The 24,771-nt window shown below is 39.3% G+C and overlaps 1 protein-coding gene across 7 annotated transcripts in view; it reads right to left on the bottom strand.

Moving 5' to 3' along the window:
- tenm3 (teneurin transmembrane protein 3) overlaps positions 1–24,771 on the bottom strand; it is a 454,093-nt gene that overhangs the window by 124,703 nt on the left and 304,619 nt on the right. For 5 of the 7 annotated variants that reach the window (XM_084378327.1, XM_084378328.1, XM_084378331.1 and 2 more), the window contains 7 exons: positions 20,215–20,241; positions 14,310–14,456; positions 11,303–11,433; positions 11,067–11,155; positions 2,969–3,088; positions 1,209–1,341; positions 706–834 (listed from right to left, as the gene is read on the bottom strand). In XM_084378327.1, the coding sequence (XP_084234453.1) occupies positions 706–834; positions 1,209–1,341; positions 2,969–3,088; positions 11,067–11,155; positions 11,303–11,433; positions 14,310–14,456; positions 20,215–20,241 (776 nt within the window). The remainder of the gene's footprint in view (positions 1–705; positions 835–1,208; positions 1,342–2,968; positions 3,089–11,066; positions 11,156–11,302; positions 11,434–14,309; positions 14,457–20,214; positions 20,242–24,771) is intronic. The other 2 variants (XM_084378329.1, XM_084378330.1) reach the window with 1 other exon arrangement.

Here is a 24,771-nt window from a genome sequence, read left to right as displayed (position 1 = left end):
CCTGCCCTCTTCCAGGGCACCACGGTGGAGAGGACATTGTGTGGCTCGGGCACAACTTGGCGATGCCTAGGCCTGCTCAGTCATCTCCTGGATCCACACACTTTACATATATATATTTTAATTTGTATCAGATATTCTGTAAATGCAACTTGTAAACTGTGATTTTGTTGTTCTGTTCTGTACATGTGGCATCTATTGAATGTCTGTCTGTCCTGGGAGAGGGATTCGTCCGCTGTGGCTCTTCCTGAGGTTTCTTCCATCTTTTCCCCCCCTGTTAAAAGTTTTTTTTTTGTTTTTTTTCTCAACATGGCAAGTTTTTCCTGTCTAAGGACAGAGGATGTTGTTCACTGTATACATTGTAAAGCCCATTGAGGCAATGTGATTGTGATTTTGGGCTATATAAATAAAATTGATTTGATCTGATTTGATTTGATTTGACAATGCTTTGGGAGAGTCAGTCAGTAAGTATTCCTTTATTGTCCCACAACGGGGAAATGTGTTTGCCACAGCAGCCAAAGGATAGAATATTACAAAAAAACAGTAGTATAATAATTCCAGTAAAAAAGTTTGTTTGCTATGACAAAGTTATTGATTGACCACACTGACAGGCCGTGATCTTATATTTATTAAAAGTATAAATATTGGCCATGGAAATTGGTAGAATTATTAAAAGTCCATCTCTGTGGTATTAACTGTATTACCTACCTGTGTTTCAGGTATGACGGGGCCATCCTCAGGTGTACTTCTGTGAAATGTAGACAGAGGAGATGCAACAATGACAGGACTGGGTCTGATAAATCCACTCAGGTCACAGCTAGGAATGTCATTCTCCTCCTGTAATAGCCAGACGTAACGAGTGCCGGTTAGTTACTGATGCACCATTTCATTGACTATGAAACAATAAGTTCATTAGTCACTTTCTTGGTCAGCCAGCGAGTCAGTGTCTGTCAGATATATGTCATGAAAAAAAAATGACCTCAGCTAGGAATGTCATCCTGCTCCACATGGTAATCAAGTAATGACATCAGTAGCAAATTCAATAACTGCTCAGTCAGTCAGTTTAAAAAACAGAAATCAAAGTTGAAAGCTTCAAAATGGTTATGAAGTAAGTGGAACATACAAAGCTATTGTTTCTGCCTGCCTGACATCAGTCCATCACCCCGTGAGGGCATACAAATATCTAGACTGACAGCAGTGTCACCGCTCACCTTCTTCATGACCAATGTGTCCATCACGTAGAAGACGTTCCATGGCACCCAAACAGTTCTGTACTGAGTGAGGAATGGAGCACGCTCAAAACTCAGTGTCAGGGAGGCCCCACCATTGGCCAGGAGATCGAACCTGCAGCACATCATTAACAAACAAACAAATGAACACCCACTCTCAGTTCAAGAAAACAACTGAAGAATGGTGTAAATATCATTACACTACTGTGTAATGAAAATGTACTGTTTAGTTGTTTTAATCCTAAAACTCGAAGCGCGATACAGAAGATTTGAGCTCTAGAGCTGTAGAGTGAACAGGCTCTTCAACGTTGAACTATGAGGTTGTAATTGGTTCATTTCAATTTACAAGTGTTTGTGCCTCTGTGAATTTAAAAGCAATTTCCCATGAGTGTGTACAATGCATATGTTGTTGAGTGTGCTCGAACTTGTGTATTCTATGTGTGAGTGTGTGTTCATTCAAGTGCATGTTCTGCAGTAGTTGGTGTATTCTTGTGAATCCACTGCATTTTAAATGTGTCTTACACTTCTACTCCTCCATCCATTCACACCTCCTGAGCTGCTTCTCTTGAGATTGAAGATGGAGGCTGCTGTATGGGGTCGGAGTGGGGGTTTTGCGTGCAGAGCGGTGCATGGATGTGATTAAAGTGCTTTCTGTCTATTTTACTGAACTGGTGAGGGAAACGTGCATCTTGGTAGGCAGTAAGGGGTTGGCATGTCTCTCTATGCAACTTGTTTAAGACTTAACACAGCAAATTGGTTTGATGTTAGATGACTGATTTTGCTTTTGTCACTCTGTGACATGTAGCCGTAATAGATACTTTTGTGTGCAGTAACTTGTGGTTTGTGACGTTTGTGTAGTGGTAACTGAACTCCACTTTTGTTGGGTCACTTGTTGCTTGCAGCTCAGGTGTAAACTGGCAACATTTGTGTGTAGTGTAACTACAGAGTGACGCCTCCCAGTGAGCAAAGAGTGGTCTAGATCACGTCTTTTAGACACCATTTATGGACAACCCCAGAGGACGTCTTTTAGACGTCTTGGATGTCCATACAGTAAATGATGTCTAAAAGACGTGATCTAGACCACTCTTTGCTCACTGGGCTTTGTGTGGTGATGGTTGCAGTCCACTTGGTCATGCGTGTGTTACTGCTGTTGTGTTGAATTACAGCTTATTAGTTTTGTATTTGGGATGGAGTCATACCACAGGTCATAATGTAATAGGGTATTACATTATTGGTAAAAAAATATTATTGTTGGGACATTTTATTAAAGTAATTGCCAAGTTATTATATTGTTTAAAACATGTTTGATACTGAACGAACATCTAAATTTGGTGATTATTGGACAAAATATTATGTTGTAAGGAGAGTTTTTTGTCTATTTTCTAAGCAGATATATGGATGTTCTTCTCACTATAAACATTCAAAAGTGTGTTGTGCCCTGATTCAAGAAACTCTTACGGGTCAGTGACTTTACTTCAACCAGCTCACAACTGGTTTTACGTTTGTCTAATATTTCATATTTCTGTTAATGGCTGCTACATACTGTATGTGCAATCAAGAACATGAAGTATGGTATAGTTTCTAAAGCAGCGTGAAGAATGACAGAGTCCCGGCAGCTTCAGTACATGATCTCTCCTCCACTTTGACATCATTTGTAAGCCCTGTTACTATGTGGTTGAACTATCTTTCATCATTTCCATTTTTCATGGTAATTTAGTGTATAAATAAAAATAAATACGCACATGCCATCCTTGCGCGTCACAGTGTATCCATGTTCAGGGTAATGGACAAACGTAACGTTGACTCCAATCAGAGGTGTTCCGTCAGCTGTCAACACCTGACCTCGGATTATCGATACCAAGCTGGAGAGAGATGGTAGTAAGTGGTTATTTATTATCAATGCCACACTGGACAAAACCAGTGCTAGAAAACATCTTGGTCCAGACATACAGTGATAAACTCTAAATCACACAGAGACAACACAGTTGTTCTTATCATTACTATTACTCATAGCAGAGTGCAGTGAGGCATCCCTTGTAACAACAACTGTGGTGGTAACTGCTGAGCTGTGAATAGGAGCACTTTAATCGGACACTGCACTCCAAGCATATCTGCACATGCCCATTACACTCCATGGCACAGTTTTACACCACAGCACTGTGTTCAGGAGCCACATTTAAGTGAACCTGATAACAATGTCCATTGAAATGACTCTTTCTCCTTCTTATTGTTATGTAATCTTATTTTATATAAAAAGTTGTCCTACTTTGGTCAATCATTTCTAAACAACACTCCCACGGAAACCTTTTTGAATTAGATCCCATGGGTCAAGATGCATATTTCTGTGAAGGTGATATGGTTTTCTGCAATTTAGTTCTCATCCACCACTTTTTGCTTAGGTTGTCTTTTCATGTAAAGGACATGTATGTTGCTTTGATTTTAACTTGCTGGAAAACAGTGAACAAATATTAAATGGTATTTTCAGGTTCATAACTTTGTTTACAACTTTTGCATTTATGTTCATAAAGCACTTTCTCATACTTTTCTCATTGCTGCAACACCTTTATTTACTCTCTGTCCGAACACAGAACATTTTAACTCCCGTCTCTGTAAGCTCCTCCTTCCAAAAAGCCCAGTCAGCTCTAATTAGTCAGCTCTCAGATGCCTGGGCAGGCACCACCCTATGTATTTCTGCATCAGCTCGGCCAGTGATTTTGCAACCACAGCTGTGTTGGACACGTGGTTGAGGTTGGTGACTGTATAGTTGTTACATCCCAACCTTAAAGGAGTCCTACAGCTTCTCTGAAGGCACAATTTCTGAATATTGGCAGTGCGCATTTCTCAAGGATTGAGTATTTTGATACAATCACAGTATTACTATAGCATCAACAACTGCTTTGTGGTCAAAAAAGAAAGGAAATCTCATTTTCTACAATATTTAATTAAATACATGCGTGGTACTGATCCACAAATTTTCTAAACTTTTTTGCCACTGATAAACTTCTATTGTTGGCCAACTATTGTTAGCAGTGATAAAGCTAACTCATACTACAGCTCTTCCAAATGGTAACACATGACCTTCGTGTGTCCACAGAAATCTCCCTTCACACAAGTGACAAGTTAACATTTAAAATTAAACTAAAAGAGTAAACTGAGTGTAACAGAGTAAAGAGTGCATATCTCAGTCAAGCCAATCTGGGGGCACGTGGGTGGTTAACAGGGCTGTGTGCCCAGTGTGTATACATGAGAGTAGTGGAATTAAGAGGAGATAATATGCAGGTTCATGTGCATTGTGATTGTATATTATCAATTTTACTCCAGGGTCACGTAACCCCGCAGTAGTCACTGGTATTTATCGTCTCTGGCTCAGTTCGGCTGTGATGTGAACTCAACACCCTGGTGAACAGGCTAATAAACTCTCCTTTTCAAGCACGATGCTGACGTATGTTGAAGTTCAACATACTTTTTTCTGAGCTGTCTCACCTCAAGGCAAGTACTTATTGCAGTTTCAGTGCAAAACCCTCCAATGGCTTATTAAAGTCCAGGGCTCAGGAAAGAGTCTTAGCATTTATTACTCATTATTCACTCTGAGTGAATCTGAACATAGAGGAATCCTGGGATATTTTTCCACAAATTACTTGTATGTTTATCTACCTCTGCAGGTAAGGCACATTTCCAAACATCATTTATTTGTCTTTCTTTTTAAGTTTACTAGTGCCATTTTAAACACCCTTCAACCATCTTCGCCTACACCCAATCCCTCAGCCCCCTGCCCGCAACATACACGCAAACGCACACACACGCACACACACAACACACAACACACACACTTACACAATACTGTTTTGAGGTCTAATAAAACACTTTTAATATAAGGTTGCAGAGCCATTCCATTATGGAAATACAGGACATTTTTATTACAGGGTTGTGACCCTCTGCTCTTATGAAACATTCAGGCTAGCACAAAAAATGTGACAAAAGCAGAAAAACGGCTGAACTGAATTGCTGTCATGTTTCTTCCCTATCAGTAGCTCTGCCTTTTACTATATATTTTGCAGACTGCCACCCTGTCTCTGTTATCATACTTAATGAATGTCATGTTTGAGGCAGACGTGGGCAGAAATGGCTTTTGGCAAGGAAAATGGCAGACCTTAAGTACCTGCATTGTGATCTCTGTCTCACTCCCACTTTTTTTTTGCTATATTCATTAAGACAGAAAGCCAACCTACAACTAATCATATGATGGCAAATAAAAGTAGCCCTGGCTAGGCAAGCGGATTTGTTTCCCTCTCTCTATATAAAAAAAACTCCATACATATAGCAGATAACAGATGCTTGATACTGCTCAAATCTGTTTCATCCATCAAACTTCATAAGAGAAACATTTCTCACATGATGAAAAATAAATATATCTTCTTTAGTACTTTTGGAAATCATTCCTGATGGTTCTGATTACATTTAACTCATCATCTTAATCAACAAAGCATATAAAACCCCCTGTTTAACCGCGGCCAAACCAAACTATTGGCATGTGAGGCCAGAGGTTGGGAAGTTATGGAATAATGTTCATTGAGCTATTTAAGGTGGCCAGATCTGAAATAAAAACTGGGGACATTTCCAGTTCGGTTAATAGGGGACAATGACTGACCATAGTAATTATTTTGTACTGTAATTAACTGTGAGTTGGCTGATGGATAGCTTGTTTTAACTACTTTATATATTATTGGCTCATTTCATTTACAGCAATTCATCATATTCTGTAAAATCATCATATATTTGGAGTGTGGCTGTCCTGTGAGAACCACAGATCTAAATGTTTTTTCAAAAAACAAGTCAACTTGCCATGGTGTAAGAAAAAGAGCCTGTTTTCAGCTTTGTGGTGAGGGATTTTAATCTAAGTGGGTTTTTAAATGGTTTATTGCTTTAGCTAAAGAAGGAGGGTCATTTTGTCATGAAGGAACGTTTCATCCTTCAGTTTATCACAAACATCCAAAATCAACACATCTGGAGATACATGTTTTTTTCACTGGACAGGAAGGAGATTTGACATTGTAGTCTGAAAAGTAACCAGTAAATAAAACTGTCAGATATATGTAGTCGCCTATGAGATGTAGTGGACAAGATGTAGTGGAAGTATAAAGTTGTATAAAATGGAAATAGTACCTCAAATTTAGGTACATTACTTATGGAATGTAAAGGTATGTAGTTGCATTCCATCACTGACTAATCACATTGTGATAAAGACAACAATTGTATTACACTATAATACTTTTTACACTGACCCTTTCCTTCTTCCTCTTTAATGTTAAAAGAAGGAAACAGATTCACCTGACTTTAAAATACTTGGTTGGTAAAATAATGGTTCTGTTCTGGATTCCCTTGACACTTGCTGGCTGTTTCAGCTGTTTTCTCTAAACATAGGCGAGCAAGTTGTTAGTAGTAGATGAAGGGAGATACTGTATGTATGGATAGAATTTTGTTCCTTTATTATTCAATCGAATAGAATAGATTTGAAACCAAAAAAAGGTTTGAGAGCAAAAGAGAGTAAGTGGCAATTGGATTTTTTTTTTTTTGAGATCGAAACAGAACAGGTTGCAATTGAAAAAAAAAATATGAGAGAGCATATTTCTTCAACTTCAATCAAAACTAATGTTTGTAAGTAAAAACACATGACCATTTTGCTTATAAATCAGTCCTCTTTGCTTTCAAGTTAAAAACCTTTGCTTGCAAATCAGTCCTCTTTGGTTGCAAGTTCTAAAGTTTTGCTTGCAAATTCAACTGCACTTGATGGGCGGGGCCTACGCTGGTGGATGAGAGAAGAGTTTCTATTGGCTGGTTTGACCTGGCTCCAGTGCTAGCTACGCCTTCCGCATTACACCCACTTCCCCCTTGTGCTGTGCTGCTTGGAGGTAGAGTTTAGATTCTCTGCCCAAGCCCGAGCCCGGACTTATTTCCCACCACTATCCTCGGGCCGGGCCGGGCCCTTGATCAAGCATTTGTGTATGTTTTTTTTTTTTTTAATCTCTGCTCTTCTTCATCATACAGGTTACATTACCCACTAGACAAAAGGAGGTGCCACCTAGTGACGCTACATTGAATAACTCTGACTGTTACACCACGTATTAAAAAATTGTCTGGCTCGGACACAACGTACACGGGCTCGGGTAGGGTCGGGCTTGATTTTTTGGGCCTGATCTAAGCTCTACTTGGAGGTAAGTTGATAGCCTGTTGCTCTTGAAACGTTTCCCATAAGTAATGAATTGCGTTATATATAGTTGGCTACATTCACAACAACAACAACAACAACAAGTAATGAATTATAATGCCCTGCTGCTGCAAGCACACTGATTAGCAGCAACATGGTTGTCTCTGCTAGTCACGGCCTGAGCAGAGTAGCCTAATGAGTGAGTGAATTACAGGGAGGCGTATACAACGTAGGGCTGTGATTTAAACATTTAGTGTTGCATGGTACTCGCGGTGCCAATACGTCACGGTTCCTACACAACAGTACTACCGTGGATTACTAAACTACAGCTGAACGGTACCAGTTTCCACTGTGTAGCGGGCTGCTGCTACTCCTCCCGGCTCCGTTCTCGCTACAGCTGTTCTAATGTCAACAAACACACGTGTTTGTGGAAACTGGCACCGCGTTCAGCGGTAGTTTAGTAATCCACAGTAGTACTGTTGTGTAGGAACTGTGACGTTTCGCCGTGACTAGCAGAGACAACCATGTTGCTGCTAATCAGTGTGCTTGCAGCAGCAGGGCATTATAATTCATTACTTATTGTTTTTGTTGTTGTGAATGTACGGCAGGCTGTAGCCAATGATATATAGCGCAATTCATTACTTATGGGAAACGTTTCAAGAGCCACAGGCTATCAACTTACCTCCAAGCAGCACAGCACAAGGGAGAAGTGGGTGTAATGCGGAAGGCGTAGCTGGCGCTGGAGCCAGGTCAAACCAGCCAATAGAAACTCTTCTCTCATCCACCAGCGTAGGCCCCGCCCATCAAGTGCAGTTGAATTCGCAAGCAAAACTTTAGAACTTGCAACCAAAGAGGACTGATTTGCAAGCAAAGGTTTTTAATAGAGATGTTCCGATACCATTTTTTCCCTCCCGATACTGATTCCGATACTTATGCTGTGGGTATTGGCCGATAAGAGTACCGATACCGATACCAGTGTGTTATAAAAAATTATATATATCATACTACACCTGCATGACTGTGATATGATTATCATTGTGGTAAGGCCTGGCTCAGGTTCAACCCTTTGTAAAACATGAATGAATACAGCAAATGAAAGCCATTTATTTTTAAAAAGAATAGTATAAAGCCGAATTCAGCACAGAGCAGACAGGAAGTCCGACACGAAATAATAACATGACATCCGGTTTATTTTCAAAATAAAACACTCCGTGTTGATACAAGCACAAAAACCTCAAATAAGAGACAAATACGTGCTCTTCTTCTAATCCTTCAGTCGGGAGCACTTCGTGTCATTGTGTTTATAACACATACATATTACTGCGGCCGTGTGTGATTATGTAATCATCGCGGGAATTCCTCGGTTTCGTAACTCCAGCTGATCGGCGGAGCTGCGCTGTGGCGGACTCAAAACACAGCTGGTGGAGGTTGCCGGACGAGGACGACGGAGCCAAACCGTACCGGAGCCGTAACGCAGCAGACACGTATCCGGTAGAATCTCGGAGCTAACGGAGCTAGGATAATAAACTACGTGGTATCGGATCGGTGCCTGGACTCCAGTACTCGCCGATGCCGGCATTTTCGGCAGTATCGGAGGCATTTCCGATTCTGGCATCGGAATCGGAACAACTCTAGTTTTTAACTTGCAACCAAAGAGGACTGATTTGCAAGCAAAGGTTTTTAACTTGAAAGCAAAGAGGACTGATTTATAAGCAAAATGGTTGTATGTTTTTACTTACAAACATTAGTTTTGATTGAAGTTGAAGAAATATGCTCTCTCATATTTTTTTTTTCAATTGCAACCTGTTCTGTTTCAATCTCAAAAAGAAAAAAATTGATTGCCACTTACTCTCTTTTGCTCTCAAATCTCTTTTGGTTTCAAATCTATTCTATTTGATTGAATAATAAAGGAACAAAATTCTCTCCATAGATTTGCAGCCGCTATAACGAGCAGCACCCTCTGTTGGCCAAAACAAGCATGACGTGTTTGTGATGTCAACTATGGGCTCTGCTTCTGACTTGTCTTTCTTACTGAGTAAAATACATTTCAACTTGCAGTCTGTTTTTAAGGCTGTTAAAAATTATATCTGGGGACAGCTCCAGCCAGGGACAGGACCCTAAAAGAGGGGACTGTCCCCGGAAAATGGGGACATCTGGTCACCCTAATGTTATGTAAACAGGATACAAAAAAGGTAACCGTATTCCTTTACAGTTACAGAGAAAGAATGGAATCAAATTATTGATACATTTTGTTAACATGATGATTAATTTAAGGATTACAGTTTTAAACAGGACTGCTCACTCTTAAATTATTACCCTGAGACCCAACCAGTTAACACTTTTCACATGCTCTCACCCCACACGTTCATTTTGTCACGCTGAAAAACTAATTTATAACTGATAATGGCTCAGAAAGAGAACACTTACAGCGCACAGACAGACAGCAGCGTCTTTAAATGACGTCTAAAAGACGTGATCTTGACCACGCTTTGCTCACTGGGTTACTATGGTTACGGGGACACTCTCTTGTCACTCTGAATTTTCCGGGGTTCTCAAAAAGAGGTTATTTAGATAGTGTGCCGAATCGTAAATTAATAAACTCCCCACATACCTTGGTCAGGTTTGGTCTCCAGATTTAGTCTATGATGTATAGAACTAGGCAGGTATGCGGATCAACCAAACTAGTTCATCTTCGACCATGACTGTTAACTTGACATGATTATTTTAACCCCCATCCCTGCAGTGGGTAATGTCACAGAAGGCCTCCTGATTAAATACTGAGTCACACTCAAAACTAAACTGAAAAGTTGGCAGCCGTGATTTGAAAATACAATTTAACATAAACAACAATATAATTCACATACACAACACCACTCAGATCTCAAGCAAAATCATAGCTTGTCTTAGGCTAGAGTCACACCAAATCTGGCGGTGCAGCGAAAAAGCAGGTCTTTTCCATTTATGTTAATGTGGGTAGTGCGTGTTGGCTACAGGATTCTTTTCATGTATGTCACGTTCATGTCATGGCATGTTTAAGCTACACTGGCAGAGGTATGACTGCAGATCAGAGACGGAGCAGAACAAGTTGGATGATGATCTGTCTCACATCCTGGTTGTTTACTGTTATTTTTATACACACATTGGCCATGCCGAGTGACACTACCACACCGTTGCACAACCCTGTGGCGTTTCACCGCACCGCCGGATTTGGTCTGAATACGTAATTTCACCATTATTTTGCTTTAAAGCAGAAAACATCAAAGTGTGACAATACACTGCAAGTTATTTATTTTCTCTTGTCTATATTTGAATATTTTGTATTGAAGTAGTCTTAAAGTAATGTAAAGTAATCGACTTCATTACTTTAACATTCTGATACCTGGATTAGGTTACTGACCACATTTTTAAGAGGTAACTAGTGACTCTATCAGAACCCATTATTAAAGTAACCCCCCAACCCTAGTGAAAGCCCAGTTAAACACATCAACAATTTCACAAGCTGTGACCAAGAAATGCTATTCTAAATGTTTATGATAAACCTGTGCTTTCATTTCTAATTTCAGTTTGAAATGCATGAAACTGTATTTGCTAAAACAAACAACAAAGGAGAAAAACAAACAGACAGACATGATTACCTTTTATTGAACGGACTGCCTCCAGTGATGACATGAGTGGATTCAGGACCAACTAAGAAGTGAATGCGCTGGTAGAAAGACCTGGCAGCCTAAGAAACATAAAAGGAAATAAATAGATATGGCTTCCTGTCATGCCTCTCTGCTATATTTGCCACACTGAAAAGTGCTGTGGATTCTTACAAGAAAACAACATTTAAAGTCTTATTTTGACTTTATTTCTGACTGGATCTCCTTACTTGCTGAGGAGCCAATGAGGATGGAGACTGGCTTAGCACCTCCACCGGGTCAGGTGATCCTTTGCAGTATAACTGGTTCTGACAGGAGGTCTGCAGACAACAGTCTGGATCCATACAGTCAGCCAAGCCATCTGAAAGACATAGTTGCAAAGTTAGAAAGAACTGAATTATCATTATTAATATGTCTCAAGGATTGTAAGTATAGTGAGCACAATGGATCTGAGTGTCCTTCATCTCCATGGGATGGTTGCTGAGACCTTTGGATCAGCAACTGGCTTCCTCCCTTTCCCTTAGTCGAACTGTCCGTTTGGACACTTGCCAGGCAATGACCTTAACTCCCAATCTCGAAGAAGAATGTGTCTTGTCAAGCTAGCGAAGCAACAGTTAAGATGTGAGAACAATAAACTGACTCTGATTTTTTTTAGCTAGACAGCAGGTAAAAAAAGACTGCACACACCTCTTACACTCCCTGCCTTTTGCACACACACACACGCACACACACACACACACACACACACACACACACACACACACACACACACATTGTGAGGATAAGAGTCATGCACAATGTGCCTTCTGAGTAAACTGACCCAGACACAGATTCCTCCTTTTTTACCCAAGTTGGAATTAATGTAAATGAGTTATCGAACCAGTCAGTAATTTACCATTTTTTTCATCAATGGCAGAGAAGAAGGTGCAGAGATTGGATTAAGGCTAGGTTGCACCAATAAGGATTAACTTTTAAAACCAAATAAATCAAACTTTTAAGTGCAAAAAGAAGTTGAAAAGACTACATTTAAAACTTAAAACTTTCATTAAAAGGTACAGTCATCCACGTGTATGCATGCGTGAGCACGTCTTAGGTGCACTCTGGTATTGAAACAAATCACACTACACCCCTGATTACAGCCGACCATAATATATACTCCCCCCTGCTGCTAATGGAACAAAACCTATTTAATGTACAATGTTTATTAGCAGTGCATTAGTTTTACTGAAAAGAAATGCTGCCACGTATAACATTAAATGCTAGCACACCGTAGCCTCAGTTTGTGCCTCTCAGAGAGCTGGTGGTAAGGTAGCATTAGCAAGTCTTCAGAAAGGGAGGGGTGAGCAAGGGAGTGTTGGAATCTAGAACCTCACCACTAGATGCTGCTAAATACTCCATATATTACACACTGTACCTTTAAACATCAGTGTTTATTTTTTTAAAGTCTTTTACATACAAACATACATTTTAGCAAAGGTCCCTTGAATTATGTTAACAGTGAGTCAGGATTTCAAAAAAATTGGATTTCCATGTAACATACCTGACCCTTCTTTTCATAAAATAAGATGATGCCTGTGCTTATACAACAGGCACCAGGGCCATTGGATTCGACCTCTTCAAAGTTAAAGATGTCCTGAATCCTGAAACGCTGTGGTAAAGCCTAGCCTATTATAGCTAAAGTTTTTCTTAATGTCGTATCTACAAGATGAGGCATAGTGGGTGCGTTTGTTGCTCTGAACCTCTGTGTTACAGGCTGAACCTTCCCTCAACCCCACTGTGGTAACCTGTGTGGTGAAGTCTAATGGGTTTAGTTGTTGGAAGTGAGAGAGTGAGTATGTGAGAGATGCACCAGCAAGTTGCCACAGTCAGCCGTAACGTGTCTGGATAAACCCCGGTTGCAGCATAGTAGTTACTGATAGGCCATGTATTGTGTTCACAGAAGAGAAATAAAAAATCCCTGTTGTGCAATGTTACTCTGGCATCTGAACTCTTCACAGTGGAGTTGCTCCAGACTGTGAAAAGAGAGTAATCAAACTACATGCTAGACTGAAGTAATTCAAAGTAGCCCAAAACCAGAGGTCTCTTAATAACGCTGTGGATGTGGAAAGGTAAAATATACAGGAAAGAGACAAAGCCACATAAACTAGGCTTAAACCTAACGGGAGCTTGCAGAGAGTCTCCTCTGGCATGGCGTCATCTCACATTACCTTCATTGTTTTGCTTCCCCGTTCGACTCATGTATGGGCCAATGGCTACTGCGTTATATCTAGGTGCTTTAGGTAGGCACTTTCTTGCTTCCTATAACTTCTATTATAGGGTAGATCACACACTTAGGCTAATGCCTAGACGTTTAATGTTGTCTTCTATGAGTCAGTTGAGAGTGGGGGTTGAGATGATTGGTTATTGTGAGTGAATCTTGTTGTGTGGTCTCTGCATATCGAGCCTGTCCTCATCAAAAAATGACCATATGCTGTAGGTCAACTGTAAAAGCAGCTTATTGTGACCCCCATTTACATTTGTTGTTAGACAGCACCCTCTAGTGGCCATAATAAGTATAACGACAGCAAAGGAGGAAGTGAGAAGAAGTAGTTTACTAAGTCCATATATGGAGGAGGTGGGGATAGATTGGCAGTTAAGATTAGGATTTTCATCCAGGAGGCGGCTGTTGGGGTCCAGTGTGAAACCAGATGTCGATGGGGAGTTATTTTTAACTTACTAATGTGGTGAAGTTGCATAAACATAATGTGTTAAGTAAGTTACTTGGGTAACATAAGTACGTTTGTAACAGAAGAAAAGCAGTGACTTGTTATTAACCTAACCAGAACAAGTAAATATTATATGTTTCAAACCACATAATGCACAGCACATAGATGAACAAGGGTGACTCAAATATCCAGGATCTTTCTTCATCATGTGAATTAAAAAATGTTTGGGCTAACATTTTAAATGCAAGTACGTCTAATATTGATCATTGACATCTTTCTGCAGCATGGCATGAATTTTAATACTGGACCCTTTCCAGAATACCCCACCCTGCTAACTGCTAATGTCTTCGTAATTACTCTCCTTGTAAACCCTATTTTTTAAGCTCCTGATTGGACATTTGAATATTCTGTGCCTTGCTGCCATCAACATTTTAAATTTTCCCGACGTTCATCCATCCATCAAACAAATATACCTCCTCATCTATTTAACTATCTATCAATGCACTCTTACAGTGTATGTAGACAAATATACCTCCTTCATTGTCCTTGCCATCAGTACATAATGTTTCCATTGCTACGTGACACCCAGCCCCTCTCCATCCTGATTGGCAGATGCAGTGCCAGCCACTGGATTCCAGAGTGCACCGCCCATTGTTGTTGCAGAGACCTGGACAACCCTCTGGGCACAGGGGAAAAACACACAATTTAAAAAGTTAGAGCAGTGTGGCTAAGTTGGATGGACTCATGGCTGGCCATCGAGGTGTGAAATAGGCTTCAACCAATATATGTTTTTGAAGGTAGATGATGACAGTTGTATATATTGGAGCTCTGAAAGATGAGATAATCTATATCTTTATTGTTTTTACAATAAATCGGACCATTTTCATGCCAAAAATTCAACATATTCAGTGTTTCCCTCTCAGCTTGATAAAGCCTCTGAAACAGCACTGATGCCATCATGGGACAATACAACTACAGTGAAAGTCAGAAACAGCCTAAGGTGGGTTGGAAGCCTCTTAAGGCATGAGGCAGGGTTCATTGCAGGTGTTATACACTGCTGAGTTAAATCCTACCACACCACAGTGGAGTTATTCCACAGTTCACACATCAGACGAAATTAAAACAAATGCACATGTTGTGGTCTAGAAACAAACCAAGAAACTAACTTAACCAATTTTCAGAAAAAAAAAAAAGTTCTCTTAGGTATGTTAAATAGGGTTAATTTGTCATAAATTTTGGTTGAAATAAAACATGGCCAACAGTGACTGCATGAAAGCAGTATGTCAGCTGCAAGGTACTGTGTGTTTCAACAGCGCTCACAGCCTAACACGCAATCAAAGTTAGGAATGTAAGTTGGAGGAAAAACAATAGTGCAATTGTCCTTAAGGATTGTAAGTACTCTTGTGAGACGTGAGCTGTTGCGTGGCCCTTTATAGACAGCTGTACTGTTTGCAATTACAGCATATCTCTTCCATTAGACGTACATGGCACCAACAACTGAAAAATGCAGCTGAAGCATGTCCAGGCAGTTACACATTATATGAAGAAAATCCTGTGTGTATTCGCGGTACAGAGATGAGAGGAAAAGGTAGACAGTGGAGGGAGATATCAGAAGAATACGACAGCTCTGAGTTTAGTCAGAGCTGAGCTGAACCAAAACATACAGAACACTGGTCGTTAATTGCTAGCTAGCTGACATTAAATTTACTGTCAAGTTGGTATGTTTGGGGCAAATTAACTCAAATATTGAAGAAGCCAATTCATGCGAATGATGCACGGCAAAAACTTACTTTGCTTTCTGTCTGAACACATGTTGATTTCAGAGATATCTGGATGTAGGGTAGCTAAGATCTTTGGCCTAAAATGCATGGTTTTTATTTTTGTGCAAATGTCTTACTTAGATTACACTAGTCTAAGAGCAAGATTGAACTCTCCAGACCAGTCGGCTTCATTTCATCATCATCATCATCATCATCATCATCATCATCATCATCATCAATACCATCATGTCTTACAAATACCTGCAACTGTCTAGTGGTAATTCATAAAACTGTAGCAGTGTGAAAATCAATATGTTCTCACTCCCAACTCTTCAAATACAACAGCTTGGTCAGTGGCCTTAAGCTTCAAACTATGACATTGCATAATATGCAAGGACAGGTTAGACTTTCAAAATAAACCTTGCTGACAAACAGATTGCATACTTTGGAATCTCATACGTATATGATAATAGGACTTGTGTGGACTGTTATTAATGTTGTCAAACACTCTTGGCTCTTGGTTACAAAACGGATGCAAACCCTGGTCTCTGGAGGGAAGGTCCAGTGGATGACCCATCCAACCACCCAACTTGGGACTTGTCTTGCTCTTATTACGACTGCACAGAATTGATGCTACAGGGGTACCTCCAGCATTGGGCCACTGACCTGGCTTCTGTATTTGATGCATTTGTGACAACACCAGCGTTCTTCATGAATTATGCAAGTGTGTACCATCCAAACACCACAACTTATTTTGGCACAGGAGTATGTGTGTTCATATAAGTGAAATTTGGAAGTCAGATGTTAATGAAAAATTTGATCTCTAGAACTTACCTTTCATAAAAAACCTAAACACATAATGATATAAACATCCTGTGGTTTAAGTGAGATTTTGACTGTCCCAGCAAAACCTGTTTCAGAAGCTTTTTCACCTGCTTTAAAGGAAATAATAAATACTTGTTTTTGGCAGAAGAGTTTTCAAATGTAAATACTGTGTCAGCCTTAAAAATAGTAGCTGTCAGCAGCTTCAGTCCAAAAATACCTTCAGGGACCCATACTGGTTAAATCCTGATGTGTATAAAGGCTTTTGGCCCTGTGTGATGAACCTTTCTCCAACATATGTACTGACAGACTGAAAGACAAATTGGTAGACAATCAATACATTAACCCAGATGTGAGAGACACAGACTGACAGACAGACAGACAGTCAGCCTTCGGTGAAATGCACTGACGTTGTAGTTTCACATGAACCACTAAGATTGCCAACAGCCAAAATGGCTACAGTGTGCTGCATGGCTTCAATCTGAAATTGATTCAAAATATTTTTTTCCTCTGCAAACAAAGAAGAAGATGTTATTGTTGCATAATATCATAATGGAAAACAGGGCATATAAAAAAATAAATAAAAAAAAGTCAAAGTTGAAAGCAAAACATTCTGAAAATGCTCAAAAATAATGATCTGTCTAAGTGAAATCTAACCATGGCAGGGAAATTTAACACAGCAAGACTGCAACATTTCTATAAAAGGAGGCTTTTGTTGCTTAGGAAATCCTTCGGTCTAGTTTTCAGTTAGTGAAAAAAACAAGGTTAAAATCCATGTGAAATCACAACAGGTAGACAGATACACAGCACACAAAGTATAGGGAGGACAGGGTGGTTTGGACCGCATGCCTCAGAAGGCTATACTTTATGCCTCTGTTTGACATTCCTCGAGCACAGAATAGACAGTGAGGCTGGCAATCAGACAGACTGATTAATAAACAGTGAGTATCAGAACCAAGCAAGCCCAGCTGGAGAGACAGAATGAAGGATGGATGTAAAGATGTAGGTAGAGATGGGGAGGAGAAGAAAGGGGAAGGAGAAAGAGAGAGACAAGAAAGTGAAAACAGATGGATGACAGAGGGACAGCTGCTGGCTAAATTAACACATACAGTATGTACGGTATATATCAGGCAAGACAAACAGGAGTCACACACCTTTGGTTCGTGTCAATTTTTGTGTGTGGTTACATTTCCATGTTTGTGTTTTTGTGGTTGTGTGCATCTTCATGTGTGTGTTGTCTGTGTTTTGTGTGTGAGAATCAGAGACAGGGTTAATGATTTAACCAGAAAAACAAACATAACAAATAAAACATCGACACTGCCAAAATAAAAGCAGCAGTATAACGTAATGAGACAATACAACAAACAGATACACCAAGAGTTTTGAAAGACAGAAAGTGAGACAAAGGAAAAGACAGAAAAAATAAAATAAAATAAAATAAATCAGAATCAAAGGAAGTTAAACTTGACAAAATAGAGTGTGGAGTGGTTGTATTTTGGGACAGTAAGGCCTTTATTAATTCTTTGGCATGAATTACCTTTATATCCTGAGAATAGGAGAGGGCACGAGGGAGAAAGGGAGGAAAATTAGGGAAAAAAGTAAATCGAAACAAAAGCAGTACTGCTAAATATTCTCTCTGTGATGGACAGATGAAAATTGCAGCCAAAGGAAGAGGAAGACAAGAAGAAAGAGCTGGGTTCATGGGAGTGCAATAACAGAGAGAACCTTAACAGAGTAAAATGAACAGTTCAGTCAAACCATTCTTCATTCACATTATAATCACACAGGAAGGAAGGACAAAAGCCAACTGATGAAATAAAAGTTTCACATTTAATACAAACAAAAAAATTAACCGGAGAAAGATTCTAAAACAACAACTTTACCTCATATTAAAGGGATATAATACAGTTGCAGTCAAATAGAAGTTAGACGGAAGTGGAAAATGGTTATAGTGATATACTGGACTGTCACTGTTAGTACAGTTCCAATCAGTGTTTTGGACTGGAGGTGTGGATTTTAAAGGAACTTGGCATGATGTTTACATTTCACAGTTAAACTCACTGTAAATAACAACACTAGTACCTGTTTTTGGTTCTGTTTTGTTTGTTTATTTGTTTGTTTGTTGTGTCCATGTGCTGGTGTATGTTTCGCTGCGTTGTTTTATTTGGTTGTTGTTGTTGATGTATGTATGTATGTATGTATGTATGTATGCTGTTTAATGCTTCTATTAGGCAGCCTACAAGTGCATTTTTAGTGTAAATGCTGATTATTCTCAAAAAACAAAAAGTTATCAAAAAAAAACAACAAAAAAAAAAATGGCCTGCAGTTTTAAGTATGGTTCCAGTATTTTTTATAGTTAATATATCTAAATTAAGACTATTTTTTGATAAAGAAAAGAGAAAAAAGAGGAAAAAAAGGAAACTCTGAAACAGTCTTTAGACCTTAGTGTTAGGAAATCAATTCCTTGAAATCTCTTCATACAGACAGGCAGAAAGTGAGAGTGTGGTTGTCTGGGTGGCGGATGGGTGGATGCTAGGTGATATAGTGGTGGGACAAATCCTCACTATTGCAACATATCACAATATACAATATGTTGTCTTGTGATACATTATCAATACACACATACTATCAATACACTGGTGACAAGTATTGATATATTTTGTTTTCACTATTTCCAAATGAAGGGAAGGTCAAGTAAAAAGTAGTCTTTTTTTGCAATTACAGCTAGAAATAACCTTTACCAAAAAATATGACTGCAACTGTATTCATTAAATTATGTAAAGGAAGGCCGCCTTGTTATTAGTAGATGTTTTATTCCCATTTCTCAATACCACATTATGAGCAGTAATACCTGAGCTCCTTATCTTTAATATTCACATGCTTCACAGAAGGAGACTTAAACTAGGCTAAAATGATTGAATGCGAAAATGAGATTATGGTTGCTTATACCCATTGACTCTCATGTAGGAGGAGGAGAGAATAGAGCTTAGAGAAAAACAGCCTTCAGCAGAGACACGATTTCACGGTCTACATCGGAAACTTTCAATATCTGTCTGTGCTAGTACAGAGCTTGGCTGCTGAAAGTAAAGTATGCCTAGACTGTCAGACCGTCCCAAGCCACTAAGAATGTCGAATATAATATTATATACATTATAAAACCTCTACAACAGAATAAGGACAATGATCTAGCTTCAACATACTGAGCAGTACAACAACCAAGTTGAGCTGGATCACTGATCTGTTAATAAACGTGACTGAGAAATCTTAAAATATAAGTCGTCAAAGCAGTTCACTATAAAAAATTAAAAAGACAGAAATCTAATGTGTGAGATCAACATAATGTCGTACTTTAGGGACTTCCTCCATTGTTGACTTTCTGGCCTACATGTTTTGTCATTTTTGTTGTAAAATAACAATTTACTGGTAATATGGTCATGTTCCAGAAATCAAAGTAGTTATTTAAGTCAATGGCAAAGACACAGCATTCAAAAACTAAATACGTAAAGCTACTTCTGCGGAACGAGCAGACAACATACAAAGAGCAATGGAGCTGTAAAGTAAAAAAGAAAAATTGCAACATTTTAATCATTTTTTATCTGAAACAAGAAGTGTCCATTTGGCTGAGATCTAAAATACAATTCTGAGTTAAAAAATGACAGAGTTGATGAGATGAAAAAAAACAACATAACATACCCTCGAGATCCAAAATAAATAAATAAAATAAATTAACAATTAAAGAATAATAAATCACGAAAGCAGCCACAGTGCCACAGTACATGAAGAGAAAAGCAAAAGGATGAAGTCAGGAAGAGAAAAAGCCAGTGATGAGGAGAAGGAGAGAAAAGAGCACCATACCTTTTACTCTAATGTCCGGATTGTGGGCTTTAAGGAGGAAGGGAAAAAAGACAGAACAAAGATAGATGAAAGGAGATAATTTAGTCCAGAAAAAAGGCAATACAACAGTAAAAAAGAAAAAACTTCCAGTATCACCATCAGTGAGTAGCTGATTGCAGAAGTCAAACTGTGATTGGACAAGCAAATGAAGAAAGCAGCGATTTAGAAATTCAATCAGACACAGAGAGGTTCAGTCAATGAGAGAAAGGGAAGAACAATATCATTCAATCATATTCATCTGAGACAGCTCCCTAAAAACACTAGCATGCCATCCAGGAAATGTTCAGGGTCCATGATCAGGCTGACCATAGTTAATATTTTGTAACCATATTTTCTTGTTTAAACCTGGACTGCACTGGCTTCAGGAAAAAAAAACAGGGTAGTATGTAAGCTGGGATATTCCCATGCTGACATATAAAAATAGGTAAATAATGAATATAGAAAAAATTCTACAGTGAGGTCACAGTCTCCAGCAGACTCTAATAGGAGATGTAAATATGATAGTGAGAGATGGATTGACAGAAGAAGAGAGCAGGCCTATGAATCCTCTCACCAGCTGATTGTTGGCTAAGCACTCTAAATTGTAGCAGACTGGAATGCTCCTTTCTAGAGCAGGGGCTGTGGTAGAGTGGGTGTGGCAAAAGTTATGTGAGTTTAGTGAGTGCACACCTGTGGGTGAAAAAACATCAGGAGAGTGTGTGTGAGGACAAGCAGAGACTGGAAGCAGAAGCAGAGGAAGAGGGTCTGGAAAGGAAGGAGTGTTGGGAGATAACCAGTGGAGGGACCAAGTCTGAGGACCAAGGTTCACCTATCATCAGAGCGGGTTTGAGAAAGTTTACCTTTTTTGCTGCTGAGGCAGGTGTGAACTACAGCTCCTGACTGTGAGTTTTTAACAGTGGATCATTACTCTTCATTTGGACACTTAGTATTTCCTTTTTGCCCAGAGACAGCCTTTCCTGAATTCACCACTGCTCCCCATTTCACACTAGCCCACATCCCCTTACCCTTTCACAAACCTGGGAAATCTCCACATCTCCCAAGTTGGACTCTCCCTTCCCCCTTCTGTCCCATTCATACCACATGGACTGAACACACACACCCACACACACCCACACACTCACACACACATTCCCATTTGCCCTACATTGCTGGACATTTATCAATTGACATTAATTTAATGACTTTAAAGCCCAAGAAGGAGATTTAATTTGGATGAAGTGATTTATGTTATTTCTGATATGTTTTCTTGTATGATCCAGGACCAATTATGAACTGTGTTGAAGTATGTTGGTTATGTTAACAAGAGTCAAATTTATTTTGCCCTGAAATTTGGATTTGATTAATAATTACTGAAAGTTAAACTGGAAGTGGACAGTCTTTTGATTATTATTTAACCATCTTCTTTGGACCTTTTGTGGTGTGTCCACTTATTGAGGCCGAAAACCCTGAGGTATTTTTTATACATTTGATATAATTAATGTTATATCTGGCGCCCTAATTATGATACTTGTAGGCCTTCTTAAGTAATGCCAAAAAATGGATTTCTCCTCATCTCATTTGAGATGCTCTCAGCGTCCATCTCCACGTGTCTGTTTGTGTGTGCCTAAGTGACAATAACTGAAGCCAATTTACAGCTCTTTCCCAGCAATACTGTAGTTGTCTGTCTGTTTGACAACAAATAGCTTTTTAAGTGAAGGGTTTGGTAGTGAGCTGAAGCTGCCACAAAGGCCCTGCCACTCATCTGTTTCACTATTTGACAAAGTACAACAGAATTGGGTTCCTCTCTCACTGGAAAGTGCTATCAACTCCTTTTTATGACCTGGGGTTAGCCCAATAGGCTGTATCAGTTACCAATAGTTCAAAAAGCCGGTTTCCCAAAAATCCTTTAATCACAAGGTCTTTGTACATAGCATTTGATTTTCCAGACATCATGCTAATTTTGTTACTTATGACTTTTGGGGGTACCAGTGACAAAGTAGTAAAATGCTTGCTTGCTTGTATAAATTTCTTTATAAAAACAGGTAACAGCACAGTTCATCAACATCGTTGCCGGGCAGCATTATTACATCCACAACTTCCATGCAACAAATTTTACATTCAGGGTTATGGACAAGGGGGTTTGAACAAGTTTCCATGTTTGATAGTGTACAGGGCCGACAGGGGAAAAAGAAAAAAACAAACACACACAAAAAAAACCAAAAACATAAAACACCACCATCCTCAATACTTATATTAACAAATATCCTCTCCATTTTGACATGTATAAGCCATTCTTCAATCTCAGTAAGAAAGTCAGTCTCTCCATCTCATGACCTCAAGCCAGTTGTCTACTGTAGATGGATCAGTCTGTAACCATTTACGAGTGATTGCTTTCTTTGCTGCTACAATCAGTATTTTCAGAAGATATCTGTCATTTCCTGTTATTTCCTCTGGCAGGTCACCCTAAAAAAAATTCTGTGTCATGAGCAACCCACCTAAGTTTTTTCAGCTGGGTCCACAAATTTAATTGCTTTACCACATCAAACCAGGTGTTCAAAGTGAATGAGGTAAGTGGACTCAAGTGGTCGTGACAAGTTATTGTTAATTTATGATCTCCAATCATTGCTTGTATTGGGACACCATTACATTCTCTCTCCATCTCCTTCCACCTTGCCTCATGTCCACTGTCGCACAAGAGAATTATAGCCTTTAGTTAGGCAGCATAGTAATAATCTCTAAGACTAGGTAGAGATATACCATCTCCCACCTTACTGGTGGTTAATGTACTATATTTAATCCTTGGTTTCTTACCATTCCAAATAAATCGCGAAATGTATTTGTCCCATTCATGAAATTGACTGGTTGGGATTTTAACTGGTAAATAGATACAGCAATCTAGCAATCAGCAATCTGTCTAATAGACATTTTTATAGTGTCAATTCTTGCACTAAAATTCAGTAGGGATGTTGACCAACTACGAAGATCCTCTTTAATTTTCTTGTTTACAGTTTCATTGTTTTTTTTATACAAGTCACCAGGACAATGTGTTAACCAAACCCCCAGGTATTTGATTGCTTTTTGAGACCAGTCGATGAGGATTCTTTGCTTAAGCCCAGGCGAGGGATTGTAATTTAATGTTAATATTTGTGCTTTTTGTATATTGAGTTTATAGCCTGAATATGTGCCAAATATGTCAAGAAGATCCAGCAGAGCAGAGAGACAGACATTTGGGTTACAGATGTATGGCAAGACATTATCAGCATATAATGTTATTTTGTGTTCCCTATTATTGACCACAATTCCCCGTATTGTACAGTCCTCTTTTATTGCTTGGGCCAAAGGTTCTATGTAGAGCGCAAAAAGGGTTGGTGAAAGGGGACATCCTTGGAGGGTAGATCTTTCTAGTTTCTAGTTAGTAAGACAACTATATATCCTGATTCTTGCTGTAGGGGCAGACTATAATGTCCTAATACTGTTAATTGATTTTTCAGTAAATCCAAACCACTCTAAGACTTAAAACAGATATTCCCGGCTCACACAGTCAAAAGCTTTTTCAACATAAAACTGAAATTGGCCTGTATGAGCTACATAACATTTTAATCTTGCCTTCTTTTGGGAATGACTGAAATAACAGCTTCACTCCATGAAGGTGGAGTTGTCCTTTTATCAAGTGTCCAGTTAAGAGTTTAAAAGTACCGTAACTCCTTAAAGGTCTTATACCACTCAGCCGGTAGACCATCACTCCCTGGTGTCTTACTATTTTTAAATGTATTCAATACTGTTTCCAATTCTTTGCTCGTAATCTGTGACGTTAGGCATTCATTGAGGGGAGGTCTAGGGAATTTAGGAGGAAATTCTAAAATTACTGTACCCCATAACAGTAGTTCACATATATGTGCCGGCAACATAAACATATGAACTGTGACAGTAACAAATAATGTGAACAAGAACATTATGAATCAGTATTGTGTTGACTTCAAACCTCAGGGTCTTACACGTCCCTGCCATCTTCACAAACACATCCATATGCTGGTGGAGATTCAGTCCTACAGGATGAAGGGGCTCCCACTTTGCAGCGAGCAAAGTCTTTCTTCTTCTTGAGCTAAATAGTCATTTAGTTTTTCATTTTCCTCTTGTTTATATACCGAGGATTAAGAGGAAAAAATAGGTGGGGAGAACTGTTATTCAAATTATCATTATAAAGGAGGGGGGGCGACAGAGCGGGCCCGACAGTGTGTATATGTATTTTACTCATTCTGAGTGAGTCTAAGTTACGAATTGCATCACGTGCATATTACCAAATGTTTAGGGAGTATTTTCCTCTACAATTTTAAATTTCACTGTGTGAAATTATGTACAATAACAATAACTTGTGGTGCCTGATAACACAGTATTCATACTTGTTGTCAGTGGAAATCTCTGAGCCACTCCCGGACTCGTCTGGTGCGATCTCCGTCCTTTTTTCTCCAGTGTGCGCCTCCGCTGTGCCTCTGTTTCCGGTCGGTGGTCGTGGTTTGTGGTGGCGGGTCCATGGTGTAG

Source organism: Pagrus pagrus (assembly GCF_965226575.1).
Source record: "Pagrus pagrus genome assembly, chromosome: 2".
Classification (NCBI taxonomy): Eukaryota; Metazoa; Chordata; class Actinopteri; order Spariformes; family Sparidae; genus Pagrus; species Pagrus pagrus.
The sequence above is the reverse complement of the archived record's forward strand: the minus strand, read 5'-3'. Positions and strand labels throughout refer to the sequence as shown.